Raw genomic sequence first — 14,983 nt, forward strand, 5'->3', positions numbered from 1 at the left:
TTTCTCTTAAATATTCATTTCTGATGACAGCCATGCTCGAGTTGTGACAGGGCCTGTCCATACACTACTATCCTTTGAGGGAAGCGGGGTTCTGGTTGCAAGAGAGATCATGAACCCCTTTCGGTGAACCTCAACAATCAATTGTGATTATCCTTCCCCGTCGAGCACATCCACGACACCTTTAGCAGTAGGATCGACTATGCCATTTTTAACCTCTGGGAAGATTCTGTCGTCCAAACATTTCTGCATAAAAGATCTGATCATTTTCGGATCCTCTGTAATGGTTACTTTTACACATCTGGTCACCACTTTAACCGAAGCGTCGCTCACGGTGAAATGACTCGCAAAATGCTTCGCTGATGAAGCATGATATTGATGCCTTCCTTCTGATGTAGTTATAGTCGATACTACAGGGAACCACCAGGTGATCGCTGTTAGTCGTATACTTTTTGTCAGGACTAAAAAGTAACTTTTTTACCGACGTTAGCCAGATTAACATCATTGAGTATGGCCAGTGTCCTTAGCAGGATCTTTGGTCAATTGGTTCGTGAAGCAGCTTCTCCATTCCACGGCTCAGACATTAAAGCCAACAGCTATTATCACCAGCCTTAGTTCTGTCAACTCTCCCGTCATACAGTACATCGTCTGCATGAACTGCTCTATCGAGCAGGTGCACAACAGCTATCGATCTCTCTCTCTTCTTGGCGTAACGTCCTCACTGGGACAAAGCCTGCTTCTCAGCTTAGTGTTCTATGAGCACTTCCACAGTTATTAACTGAGAGCTTCCTCTGCCAATGACCATTTTTTGCATGTGTATATCGTGTGGCAGGCACGAAGATACTCTATGCCCAAGGAAGTCAAGGAAATTTCCTTTACGAAAAGATCCTGGACCGACCGGGAATCGAACCCGTCACCCTCAGCATGGTCATGCTGAATACCCGTGCGTTTACCGCCTCGGCTATATGGGCCCTATATGACAGCTATCGATAAAGACCCTATTAACTTTCACAACCGCGTAACCCCTGGACTGAGCATTCACCCGTCGTTCATATTGCCGCCATTTTGGACCGAACCACAATCCAATTAACGTTTCCGGCGAGTGGTACGCGTTTTGGATCCGATAATGGCTTCCAATTTTGAATGCTCAAGAACAAAAATTACAAAAAGAACTAGCATAAACGGAATCACTGAAAATCAAGCATCATATCGTCAAACACGTCCATTTTGTGTAAAAATACGCAAAGGTTTATAACGTTGAACATTTAATTAACAACAGACTCTTGCACAGTTCTTCGCAAAATCAATCTCCCACCTTTCCTCATCCTTAAGGCCACGCTAAACTCAAAAGCCGCCAAGCTAAAGAGGTTGCAATGTCTACTCCAAAACTCCAAGGTGTAGTATGAACGATGTGAGTTCTTGAAGTTACACTGGAGATTTGGCCCCATGACCCCCTTTTGCATCAATAAAATAAAAGAGAATAAAACAAGAGCTGCGTTAGCGTTACCAACTAAGGCACTTTCAAAGTTCGAGCACTTTTGGCCCCCCGTCGGGTGTTTGCTATTCTCGGATTCCCCGGAATAGATCAAACACTTGATATGTTTCGTGCAGCCCTGTGCCTTATGGCTTTTACTTCCAGATTGTCTGCAAAGCTTACTTCTGTCTGGGCCTTTGCACCCCAAGTCAGTCCTTAGTGAACGCTTAACGAGCACGCTGATCAACCCACCTTGAGCATCCTTAACTACACGGATGCATTGGTATCCGCCACAAAAGTAGTCGAATCAAGGCCACCTTTGTAGCTAACTGGTCTTGCAGCCGTGAGGACCACCAGCACCTTGCACTGTTACCGCTGTGCCGTGTCGAGCTCATACGCATCCGTGATCACATTCAGGTTTTACACTGGAGAGTCGCTTCATTTGAAAACTGTGAGGTACATGTTTGGCTGCACGGAGCTGTGGTTGTGAGATTAATCACAGCAGGCGATTTTTTTTCTAAACCATAGGGGGAAAAATCTGCTCAACAGACACATTAGAATAACTAGCCACAGAAGTCCAATGTCGCGACTGTTCGTGTGACTAACATCTAGTTTGCCACGACCTTACAGCGTCAGTAGCGGTCCTAGAAGTGTCAAAAAAATTTTGTTTACCAAAAACAAAAGATCTTCTACAAGCTGGACACATTTAAACATTAAATTATTAAAGTTCAAGTCATTAATTTAATAAATAGAAAAAGTGACTACAGCGCCATTGGAGTTCTACTGTAATAGAAATACAGAAATACAGACACCCTAATAGGAAGGTTAGGGTACTGTGGGGTTCAGTAGGTCGGCTCTAGAGGCACGTTCTCCTCCATTTGGGAAATTTGTGTTGTAGTGTGGGGTTAAGGCCGTCTTCTACAACAACAGTAAAAGCCAGGGCTACTCTTTCCTCGACCCACTAAAACACATTCCTATGGTCGCCAAACCCTTCGACACTCCGGTACCACCAAGAAGGCATTGCTTCAGAGAGGGGCTAGTGCACATCGCACCCTACAACTACGAACATCGATGACTCGCTTTTGAGAGTCCATGACGGTAGCATGCTGGTGCATAGCCAGTTTCCCGAGTGGTCCTCACCACTCCCTTTGTCCTCGGAAGGCAGACAGGGTCCACCCCGCCCGTGCCCAACTACTTAGCAGACATCAAGAACTGATGCCCACGGGTTGCATCAAGAACTGATGCCCATCGGGTTGCAATCTGACCTGCCCGCAAAGGAAGGGTATCTCTACCCTTCAGGCCCTATCAGATGCACCCGAATGTTGCAGACAGCAGGGTCTCACTTACCCCGACCCTTGCCGGGGACCCCTTTCCAACCGCGGGCTCGGATCCAACCTAAGTAGACCGACGCCACGACAGCACCGCTACTTCCTCTCCGCGGCCACTTAATCGCTGTAAGGGTCGATCTCGACCGCAGGGCACCGGTATGACCTACGAAGCCGACTCCGAACCCCTGGACCACCTCTTATACCGCATCTGAACTAGCCATTCTCTGAGTCCATGTGCCACCTCCTCTGTAGCTCCCAGACGATATGGGTAATAGCCGTTGAAACGGCGTTCCAGCTAACATCATTCCTACACATCCTCTGGACTAAATTGTCCGTAGTTGTGTCCTCCCCGCATGTGGCAAGCATGCGGTCACGTATTGTGCGAAAACGCGGGCACACGAACAAAACGTGTTCCGCCGTTTCCTCTAAACCATTGCACACTGGGTATTCGAGAGAATCCGCTTGCCCGAAGCGGTGTAGATACTGTCGGAAGCACCCATGACTTGAAAGGACCTGTGTCAGGTGGAATGTAACTCATGGCGTCTATTGATCCACCTATCTACCATCGGTATCAACCTATGGGTCCACCTTCCTTTGGTGGAACTGTCCCACGCGCGCTGCCATTTGACCATAGAGGCCATCCTGACAGTCCTGCGTATGCCTCTTGTGCCGCGCATTTCGAAGCACTCCATGTCCTCACTGATAAGGATGCCGACAGGCACCATACCAGTAATAACGCAGAGAGCGTCGTGTGACACGGTACGGTACGCGCCGCAACCCTCAGGCACATGAGCCTGTAAGTACTTTCCAGCTTCTGTTTGTAGCATTTAGTACTTAGCGCAGTGCCCCACGCCGGGCCGCCATACCTAAGTATGGACGTAGCAACACTAGCCAGAAGCTTGCTCTTACTTTTGGACTCCATCCGGAACAGTGCCGCAATAGCTGTGGAGGCTCTTTTACAGGCATAATCAACGTGGCTACCGAAGGTGAGCTTATCGTCGATCATCACGCCCAAGTGTTAGACGGAGCACTTTGAAAGGATAGTGCACTAACCTACACTGATCTCCGCCTGCTGCTCCGACTTCCGATTGTTAACAACCGTCACCTCAGTCTTGTGGTGAGCCAACTCCAGTTTCCTGGACCGCATCCACGCCTCCACAACCTTGATCAAGTGGTCGGTAGTTAACTTCCCCTCCTCGATCGTTTCACCGTAGACTTCGAGCGTAATCTCCATTCCTACTGGGTACTCTAACCTCAACACCTCGTCGTACATGACATTCCATAACACCGGACCCAGGATGGAACCTTGCGGGACTCCTGAGGTTATGTGAAAGCACTTCCGACTTACCTCCGTGTCGTAAACTAGTACTCGATTCTCTAAGTAACTTTCGAGAATCTTGTACAGGTACCCCGGTATCCCCAGACGCAAGAGCGCATCGGCAATAGCAGACCATCTGGCGCTATTAAATGCATTCCTTACATCCAGAGTCACTACCGCACAGAAACGAATTCCCCTCCTCTTAGGCTCGAGTGCTTTCTCGGCGGTTTTTGTAACTGACAAGATAGCGTCTACGGTGGACCTCCCCTTCCGGAAGCCGTACTGGGTACTCGAAAGACCATTTTCGCCCTCGGTGAACCTCAACATTCTATTGAGGGTGATCTTTTCGAACACCTTCCCCGCCGTGTCTGTCTAGCATATTGGTCTATATGCCGACGGGCCTCCGGGTGGTTTACCCGCCTTTGGCAATAGTACGAGGCTCTGCCTCTCAAAGCTTCTGGGAAAACTCCCTCGTCCAGGCATTTCTGCATAGCAGACCTGAACATCTCGGGAGCCTTTGCAATAGGTACTTTTAAGGCCAGGTTCGGAACTCCGTCCTTATCTACGCTAAGGGACTTAGCTATCCCCGCAAGTTCCACATCGGTAATCCTCTCCTCATCGCCAGCCCCAGTCCCCGGCTGTCCTACGAAAGGAGGCCAAGGACTAGGATCATGACGCGGTAAAAGCCCCTCAATGATCCCCTCCAACATCTCTGAGATTGCATTACACGACACCTCTCGTCTTGGCCATAACGATCCTGTAGGCGTCACCCCACGGGTTCGTATTGGCACTCTGACAGAGACCCTCAAAGCAGGCCTTTTTGCTTGCTCTTATCTCGGTCTTAAGCGCGGCTTTTGCAGCGGCGAACACCACCCGCCGTTCGTTTCGCTCTTCCTCTGATCGTGCTCGCTGCATCCGCCGCCTAGCCCGTAGGCAGGCGCGGCGCAGGTCCGCAATCGCGCCGGTCCACCAGTAAGCTGGTGGCCTCCCATTTCTAGGGTGGACTCGCCTAGGCATAGTCGCATCATACGCACCGCTACCAGCTCGTCGCCGTAAACCAAGTAAGTTTTGCTCACGGCGGAGCGCCGTCCTAAATACCCCTTCGTCGAAGTATGATGTATTCCATCTGCGAGGGCTTGGCTTTGGCCTAGCCGCCTCTTCTTCTACCCGCTGCCTAGGCGATGTAGTGCGTTTATCTGTGCTATGAACTGTCAAGCTAACAACGTTGGCATCAGTGAGTGCATAGTAGTGTGGGTCATCGGAATCGTTTTCTCAGATCAAAGCTTTTTTGGTTCCGTTTTGGGTCCTGAGTGGCTGTGCAAAATTTGAGCACGATCGGTTGCGTCTACACTTTGCGCATTGCAATTGAAATTTGTATGGGATTTTGTATGGGAAAACATACTTTTTTTCATTTTTGTCATAAGTTGAAAAAGTTTGTCTGAAATTTTTTAACCGATACTATAAAATGATAGCCTAGGATGTTCTGAAAAACTTTGTTGAAGACCGCAAAGCGATCTGATGCTTGTGAAAAAAGTTATAACCAACGAACCGCATGCATGTGTTTATGTTTTAACATGTAAATGAATAACAATAGCAACAAAATCATGCTGTTTCGCCAATCAATGCCAACGCTATAACTTTTTTCATAAGCATCAGATCACTTCGCGGTCTTCGACAAAGTTTTTCAGGACACCCTAGGCTATGTTTTCACTTTATCGGTTACACGGTTTTAGAAAAAATCGAGCTTGTTATGAGAGAAATGCAAAAAAGTGTGTTTTCCCATGTAAAACCCCATACAAACTTCAAACGCGATGCGCAAAACGTAGACATAACCGATCGTGCCCAAATTTTGCACACTTATTTGGGTCCTGAAATGGGATCAAAAAAGCTTTGATATGGTGGGATACCATTGAATTTTTCATTATTCCATATAAACGATGACCCACTCTAGTGCATAGCAACCACATAACCCAACCCATAACAACCAACCGCATTCGCCCTCACCACTTGCGAACCGACGTCAGCCTGGGTAAGTTGTGCGTGCTGCATGTGACGGGTGATTCCTTCCCGGATAAATCCTAAACTCCACATAGCCGGACTGTTAGCATCGCCTCCAAGACCTCCGTGTACTTGGACTCGTCCGCCTTGACGATGCATTAGAACGTCTCCCTTGTCTCCCTTACTGGCAACTGTTCTCTTTTTCGTCTTCTTCTTTCGTCTGTTCACTAGAGTTCAAAGGGGCGTCCTCCCTCTGGGCCGGCCGGTATTTTCGGGTCCACTCTTCCCAGCCTTCTGGGGTGCTTGGCTGGGGCCCGACTCACATTTCATTTATTTAGTTAACATCAAATTCATGATAATACTGAATCAACAATTTGCCGCCATAATACTCGATTTGCAGCTGCAGCTCTCCAACGTCGGTCACGCCCAACACTCGCCAGATCACGCTCCACCTGGTCCGCCCATCGTGCTCTCTGCGCTCCACGCCTTCTTGTACCAACCGGATGGTTAGCAAACACCAACTTTGCAGGGTTGTTGTCCGGTATTCTTGCAACATGCCCTGCCCACCGTATCCTTCCGGCTTTGGCTACCTTCTGGATGCTGGGTTCGCCATAAAGTGCAGCGAGCTCGTGGTTCATCCTTCTCCGCCACACACCATTCTCCTGCACGCCGCCGAAGATCGTCCTTAGCACCCGTCGCTCGAAAACTCCGAGTGCTTGCATGTCCTCCTCGAGCATCGTCCACGTCTCGTGCCCGTAGAGAACCACCGGTCTTATTAACGTCTTGTACATGGTACATTTGGTGCGGGGGTGAATCTTTTTTGACCGCAGTTTCTTCTGGAGCCCATAATAGGCACGACTTCCACTGATGATGCGCCTTCGTATTTCACGGCTCACGTTATTGTCAGCCGTTAGCAAGGAACCGAGGTAGACGAATTCTTCTACCACCTCGAAAGTATCCCCGTCTATCGTAACATTGCTGCCAAGGCTTGTCCTGTCTCGCTCAGTCCCACCTACCAGCATGTACTTTGTCTTAGCCGCATTCACCACCAGTCCGACCTTTGCTGCTTCACGTTTCAGGCGGGTGTACTGTTCTGCCACCGTTCCAAATGTCCTAGCAATAATATCCATGTCATCCGCAAAACAGACAAATTGGCTGGATTTCGTGAAGATCGTACCCCGGCTGTTGAGCCCGGCTCGTCGCATAACACCTTCCAGGGCGATGTTGAATAGTAGGCAGGAAAGTCCATCACCTTGTCGTAGTCCCCGTCGAGATTCAAATGAACTGGATAGCTCACCCGAAATCCTTACGCTGTTCTGCACACCGTCCATCGTTGCTCTTATCAGTCTAGTCAGCTTCCCGGGAAAGCTGTTCTCGTCCATAATTTTCCATAGCTCTGTGCGGTCGATACTGTCGTATGCCGCTTTGAAGTCGATGAACAGGTGATGCGTTGGGACCTGGTATTCACAGCATTTCTGGAGGATTTGCCGTACGGTGAAGATATGGTCCGTTGTCGACCGGCCGTCGATGAAACCGGCTTGGTAACTTCCCACGAACTCATTTACTTTAGGTGAAAGACGACGGAAGATGATCTGGGATAGCACTTTGTAGGCGGCATTCAAAATGGTGATCGCTCGAAAGTTCTCACACATTAACTTGTCGCCTTTCTTGTGGATGGGACAGATTATCCCTTCCTTCCACTCCTCCGGTAGCTGTTCGGTTTCCCAGATCTTGACTACTAACTGGTGCAGACAGGTGGCCAACTTTTCCGGGCCCATCTTGATGAGTTCTGCTGCGATACCGTCCTTACCAGCCGCTTTGTTGTTTTTGAGCTGGTGGATGGCATCCTTAACTTCCCTCAGCGTGGGTGTTGGTTCGTTCCCGTCCTCTGCTGCACCAACATAGTCATTTCCTCCGCTGCCTTGGTCCTCCGTGCCTACATTCTCTTCGCCATTCAGGTGCTCGTCGAAGTGCTGCTTCCACCTTTCGATCACCTCACGTTTGTCCGTCAGGAGGCTCCCGTCCTTATCCCTGCAGATTTCGGCTTGCGGCACGTAGCCTTTGCGGGATGCGTTGAGCTTCTGGTAGAACTTGCGTGTTTCCTGTGAACGACACAGCAGTTCCATTTCCTCGCACTCCGCTTCTTCCAGGCGGCGCTTTTTCTCCCGGAAGAGACGGGTCTGCTGCTTCCGCTTCTGTCTGTATCGCTCCACATTCTGTCGGGTTCCATGCTGCAGCATTACCGCCCGCGCTGCATCCTTCTCCTCCAGAACCGCTCTGCACTCCTCGTCGAACCAATCGTTTCGTCGACTCCGTTCTACGTACCCGATAGTGCTCTCAGCTGCGTTGTTGATGGCTGCTTTGATTGTACTCCAGCAGTCCTCTAGAGGGGCCACATCGAGCACACCCTCGTCCGGCAACGCTGCCTCGAGATTCTGCGCGTATGCGGTGGTGACATTCGGTTGCTTCAGTCGCTCTAGATCGTACCGGGGCGGCCGCCGGTAATGTACGTTGTTAATAACGGAGAGTTTTGGGCGCAGTTTAACCATCACCAGGTAGTGATCGGAGTCGATATTAGCGCCACGATAGGTCCTGACGTCGATAATGTCGGAGAAGTGCCGTCCATCAATCAGAACGTGGTCGATTTGCGATTCCGTTTGTTGTGGTGATCTCCAGGTGTAACGATACGGGAGGCTGTGCTGGAAGAAGGTGCTACGAATGGCCATGTTCTTGGAGGCGGCGAAATCGATGAGGCGTAGGCCATTTTCGTTCGTCAGCTGGTGGGCGCTGAACTTTCCAATCGTCGGTCTGAATTCCTCCTCCTGGCCTACCTGAGCGTTTAGATCCCCTATGATGATCTTGACGTCGTGGTTTGGGCAGCTGTCGTACTCGCGTTCGAGCTGCGCGTAAAATGCGTCTTTGTCATCATCAGTGCTTCCGGAGTGAGGGCTGTGTACGTTTATTATGCTAATGTTGAAGAATCGGCCCTTGATCCTCAACCTGCACATTCTTTCGTCGATCGGCCACCAACCGATCACGCGCCTCTGCATGTCGCCCATCACTATAAAAGCTGTTCCCAGCTCACGTGTGTTGCCGCAACTCTGGTAGATGGTATGATTACCTCTAAACGTTCGCACCATAGATCCTGTCCAACACACCTCCTGCAGCGCTACGATTCCGAACCCGCGGTCCTTCAGTATATCGGCGAGTATGCGGGTGCTCCCGATGAAGTTGAGAGATCTGCAGTTCCACGTACCGAGCTTCCAATCGCAAGTCCCTTTTCGTCGCTGTGGTCGTCGCCATTGGTATCGGTTCGCATTCTTCTCTTGTTGATTTTCCGGTGCTAGTCTTTTTTACGGCTGGCTCGCAGGGCCTGACACCAACCCACTAACCCAGGGAGCTGGGCTTACCTCCCCGGAAGCTACGGGTTCTGCATTGGCATTTCCTCCAACTACAGTGCTAAATAGCTAGGCTCGAGCGCCAGTCTTCGCCGGGGGTGGTGTTTTTAATGGGCGCCCAGGAGATAATATTTTACCTGAGCTTCCAAGCCCGACTCACAGGCTTTGTCACTTTTTCGGTTCGGGGTTACCCAAGGGTTACCATTATCCTGACCATGCAGGTGTCATCGGATATCTACGCGCCCAACGGCGGCTGCCTCGCACGCTTCTGCGACTGCTTTGAGAAATTACGTTTTAGTCGGGATACCTGCGGATGAGAAGTCCTCAGTCTGGGTTAATTTCTATACCTTCAGCTTCACTGTTAGTTGTATTTGAAAGCTAATGACATTTTTTTCATCAAATAACAAAATCCAAACAAAAATTTACAAATTTACTAAAAGTAACAGTAAATTTGTAAAATTTTTAGGGCAAAACAGTTTAAAGTTAGCTATTCTTGTCCAATTTTTGCTTATTAACTTTCAATTATTTTTGAATTACACCTGAAATTTTTCCGGAAACCCACTATAAATTCCTTCAGGATTTCCTCCAGGAATCCCTCCAGATACTCCATCACGAATTTCCCCTAAAATTTCACCAGGAATTCCTTCAGTAATTCTTTCAGGAATACCACAAGAAATTCTTTCAGGAATTCCACTACACAGTGTCCCATGAATTTTACCAAGAATTATTCCAGGATCTCCATCAGGAAATCTTCCATGATTTCTACAAGGAGAACAAAAAAGAATTCCTATATGATTTCTTCTACGAATTTCAATAAAAATTCCCCCAGTAATTCCATCAGGAATTCTTCCAAGAGTCCTATCAGGTATTCTTCCAGGATTACCACTAGGAATTCTTCCAGTACTTGTAGTAGGGATTCATTCAGAATTCCTACCATGAATTCTTCTAGGATTTCCATCAGATATTCTGAGGAATTCTACTAACAACTCCACCAGGTATTCTCCCAGAGATTTCACTAGGAATTCTTCCAGAAGTTCCACCAGAAATTCATCCAGAAGTTCCACCAGGAATTTCACCAAGAATTCTTCCAGGAATTCCATCAGGTTGTTTTTTTTTTTCAAGAATCTCTAGGAATACCACCAGGAGTTCCACTGGGATTTCTCCCAGTAATTCCTCCAAAAAAAACCAGGAGTTCCTCCAGTAATTCATCCAGAAAATTTTCCAGACATTCCACAACGAATTCTTCCAGGCGTTCCAAAAGGTATTCTTCCAGTCATTCCACCAAGATTTTTTTTTTTTGAATCCTATCATGAGTTCTTCCAGGGATTTCACCAGGCATTCCTACAGGAATTTCTCCAAAAAATATATTGTTTTCTTGACCAAGGAAATAATTCTTAATGGTTGCAAGTTTTGCCGATTGGGTTTAAAATGTTTTTCGATTTATGTAGGGTATTCGTTCCCCTCTTAAGCATGTGGCTCCCATTTTCATCCTACGAAAAACAAAGGATTGAAGCGCAGTTTGTTTGTTTCTTATTTTTTGTATTTTTTGTTAGAAGTGAGCACCCATGAAAACAGAAAGAACGGAATCAATCGGTGCCGTAATCGCTTGTTTTCGAATAGGATGAATATGGGAGCGTGAGATTAATGATGGCACACATACCCTACTAAGAAAATCTGCTTATGCTTATTTAAAAAATAAATTTTCTTGAGTCTTTACCTTTAGCTATTACCATAAGAAACAATTCCTTTTAATTTACAAAACAATGCAATGTTATATGAAATTTTTTTTAGCGTGGAGCATTATTTATATAACGAATCAATATTTTCTAGGATAAAGCATACAGTTTTGTACTATTTATTTATGAAAATAAGCTCATACTATGATCTTTAGGGAATTTGTGTAGCTTTATCGATCGATTCTACAGGAGTCCCTTAACGTGGGTTGATCACCTAGGAATGGTACGTTACGGCGTAAGATCTACCACATTAAGTTTTAATCTTGCAATTTTCCTAACAAATGTAGCCAGGCTCCTGTAGGAACATTCCAGAATCAAGATGTACTTATTTTTTTCTGTGTTTGTGTTTTTGTGTTAAATGTTTGCTGATAATGAACATATTGTTTCGGGAGAATTCAAGTAAGTTTTTCAAATGAATTATCGTAAGGTATACATGTATCCGTTGCAAACGTATCACAAAAAGCTTATTCAATGAAAGATTTTACCGTTTTCTATTTCAAATTTTCGACCACCAGTCGCGCTGCAGGATGGAAAAACAAATCAGATGAATAATGCAGGCAGCTGTCTCAACACAAACAAATAATATTTCGTGCGCCTGGACGTTTATCAAATGTATCTTTTGGAGATTACCCTTCCACTAACAACACCTAAATTCCTGTGACACCTGAACCTTAGAGATCGTAGAGTTGTCTACATCTTTCATTGGTGTCCAAAAATAACCATCCTTTCCCATTCCTCAGCAGTCGCAAGGGCGTGGCCAGGACAGTTCTCGACCATTGGAGGATTGCGTCAGCTAGGCGTCAGTCTTGTCTAAGAGTCAGAGATAAATCCCAAATCTTTGTGCTTTGGTTCGGACGGGAACGAGGCAACCCTCACAACAGCGGTCTAGGATCATCTACGTATTTGAGCGACTTGCTTAAGGACATACTTGTTAAGATCCCAAAATGGTCGCCACAATGGCCGGCTTTGGCACCTACTCACGATTTTGAGGGCACAAATCTCTTTGTAAGCTTAAGTGAGCAAGAACAGAATAATGAAATGCTAACGCTTTATCGATCGATTCTACAGGATGACCAATGCGAAGATGTATTTTTTATATATGCTTTATGTATTTTTTTTTTTATATTTTTTATTCCTTTGTCAAATATTAATTTTTAATTGCTGTACAATATGTAAACGCTATGTCCTATGAATATACTATAACATCAGCTTTATACACTGAATCACTAAACGAACCCGTGCAACATAATTTCTATGAGTCAACGAGTACCCGGTGTAGAATGCAACACGAAAACGTCACAACAAGCAAATACACCGTGTGGGGGTAGCATTTTAATCTCTGCCTGCATTGTTTATATCACGCACATCTCTCATTCGGTTGTAGTCTGCAGACACATCTGGAATTTTAAATATTTAAATTGATATTTTTTATTAGTGAGACTAAACAGTTTCTGGCGATATCTAAGGTAAGAAGTATTGTAATAATCAAAGGGTTTATATAACATTTTAATTTATGCTCATATCGTATTGCGAAAGCTGAGATGTTTGACCTAGTTTCTAGTTTAACAATATGAACTATTATTAGATTATTAGAGTAGACCAGACCAGACTAGCTTTTCATACCGAAAAGAGTGTAAATTTAGCCTTCATACGTCATGCAAAATAAATTTGGTTTACGTTTTTCTTGGTAACAATTATAGAAGTAAGAATGCTAAAAGCCGGTGGCTTCCTGATGCTTCTAATAGGGGTGTTAGTTGTTGGTTCCCAAGCTGCAACTACACACAAGCACACCCATCAAACATCGGGCGGGGCGAAGGAACGCATGGAGGATGGAAGCTATGCACCGCGGGATGCACATCATATGGAAGGGGATGAACATCATTCCGAGTTTGACCACGAAGCCATTTTGGGTAGCGTGAAGGAAGCGGAAGAATTCGATACGTTAACACCGGAGGAATCGAAACGACGATTGGCACTATTGGTGCTTAAAATGGATCTCAACTCAGATGGATACATAGATCGGCATGAGTTGAAGGCGTGGATTCTGAGATCATTCAAAAGTTTGCTGGAAGAAGAGGCTGCCGATCGGTTTGAGGACATCGACCAGAATAATGACGAAGTGATTACCTGGGAGGAGTACTATGCAGATACGTATGGCATGGAAAACGAAGATGAAGACGCCGAAAAGATGGAATTGGATCCTAACAAGGAGGAGGAACGCAAATTGATGGCCGATGACAGAGAGATGTTCGAGGCGGCTGATAGCAATAAAGATGGAAAGCTGGATATGAACGAGTTTGTGCAGTTTATGTCTCCGGAGGAATTCCCGCAAATGTTTGCCGTTGTTCTGAAGCAGACTTTGCGAAGCAAGGACACCAACCTGGATGGCAAAATTGATTTCCAAGAGTATGCGGCCGAGCATTCTAGGGATCACGACAAAGAGTGGTTGATAACCGAAAAGGATCGGTTTGATAATGACTTCGATAAGGACGGAGACGGATACTTGAATGGTAACGAGATTTTGTCTTGGATTCTTCCTAGCAACGAGTAAGTATTAACTTAATGATAATAACGTTTGGAATACATGTGACAAAACTGCATTCTAGGCAGAACTCCTAAATTTTAACATAAGGTTGTTAAACTCATGCTTTTTTGTTTGTATTCAACCACTAGTGCAAAGTCAAAAGTTCAATCGCCAATTTCTCCAGGAGGAATATATTTTACGAAAGTATTCGAAACGCAATAGTATCTGCAGTATTTATGTCACATGTTGAAGATGAATTGCTTACACATTATAGTGTCGTCGTGTGCTATCGTTGACTTACCATCTCCCAATTTCAGTGAGGTAGCAGAGGACGAAGTGGCCCATCTGTTTGCATCGGCTGATGAGGATCATGACGATCGCTTGTCTTATGAGGAAATCATCGATAAGTATGATATCTTCGTGGGAAGCGAAGCGACGGATTATGGTGACCATTTGCATAATATGCATCATTTCGATGACGAATTGTAAATTATCGAACCATCGCATTTCTTTTTCATATGAAGCCCCTGCAACACTAGTCTAGTCTATCAACAAGTATTCAAAATTTTAGAATATTATTGCCATGGTTTAGTTCATATTCATTTTAAAATAATTTCGGGTTTTTAAAGAATTTGCGGGGTTTATCTAAATACTTGCACAAAACGGCAACGCGTCTTTTTTTAATGTACCAAATAATAATTTATTTTTCGTGGGAATATGTAGACTAATATTTACTAATCGTGTCCTAATTTATGCATTTATTATCGAATCATCTCGAAATAATTATTAGTATTTAGAAGAAATTGTTCAGAATCATAAACAGGTATAATAAATTAATGGGTTACTTTTTTTATTGAGAAAATTCCTCTGGTTAGTTTGGTTTTTCTGGAAATTTTACACCATGCACGTCGCGAATCATAAAAGTAATCTTATATACTAAGATACATGACGTAACCTTCAGTATGACCATGCTGACGGGTTCGGCAAAGTTCGACCTGTCCACACGCTTTTCGTAATGAAAATTTGTTTGATTTCCTCGGGCATAGAGTATCTTTGTGCCTGTCACGCGATATGCACAAGCAAAATCCTTATTGACAGAGGAAGCTCTCAGTTAGTAACTGTGGAAGTGCTCCATAGAACACTTCCTAAGCTGAGAGTCAAGCTTCGTGCCAGTGGGGACGCTGCGACAAGAAGAAGAAGAAGCTTCAGG

The 14,983-nt window shown here is 45.8% G+C and overlaps 1 protein-coding gene across 1 annotated transcript; it reads left to right on the forward strand.

Annotated features, from left to right (window-relative positions):
* Positions 1-12,769: 12,769 nt before the first annotated feature.
* On the forward strand, positions 12,770-14,606 carry LOC134287001 (reticulocalbin-2). Its single transcript, XM_062848714.1, has 2 exons — positions 12,770-13,796; positions 14,091-14,606. The coding sequence occupies exons 1-2, from the start codon at positions 12,958-12,960 to the stop codon at positions 14,260-14,262; spliced, it is 1,011 nt and encodes a 336-aa protein (XP_062704698.1). The 5' UTR covers positions 12,770-12,957; the 3' UTR covers positions 14,263-14,606.
* The last annotated feature ends 377 nt before the right edge of the window (positions 14,607-14,983 follow it).

This window comes from Aedes albopictus, chromosome 2 (genome assembly GCF_035046485.1).
Source record: "Aedes albopictus strain Foshan chromosome 2, AalbF5, whole genome shotgun sequence".
In the NCBI taxonomy this organism is placed as follows: Eukaryota; Metazoa; Arthropoda; class Insecta; order Diptera; family Culicidae; genus Aedes; species Aedes albopictus.

Bases quoted from the DNA above. Each gene is read 5' to 3' on its own strand.
- LOC134287001 (XM_062848714.1), top strand. From the start codon at position 12,958: ATGCTAAAAGCCGGTGGCTTCCTGATGCTTCTAATAGGGGTGTTAGTT. The intron at 13,797-14,090 runs GTAAGTATTAAC...TCCCAATTTCAG, and splicing joins TGGATTCTTCCTAGCAACGA to TGAGGTAGCAGAGGACGAAG.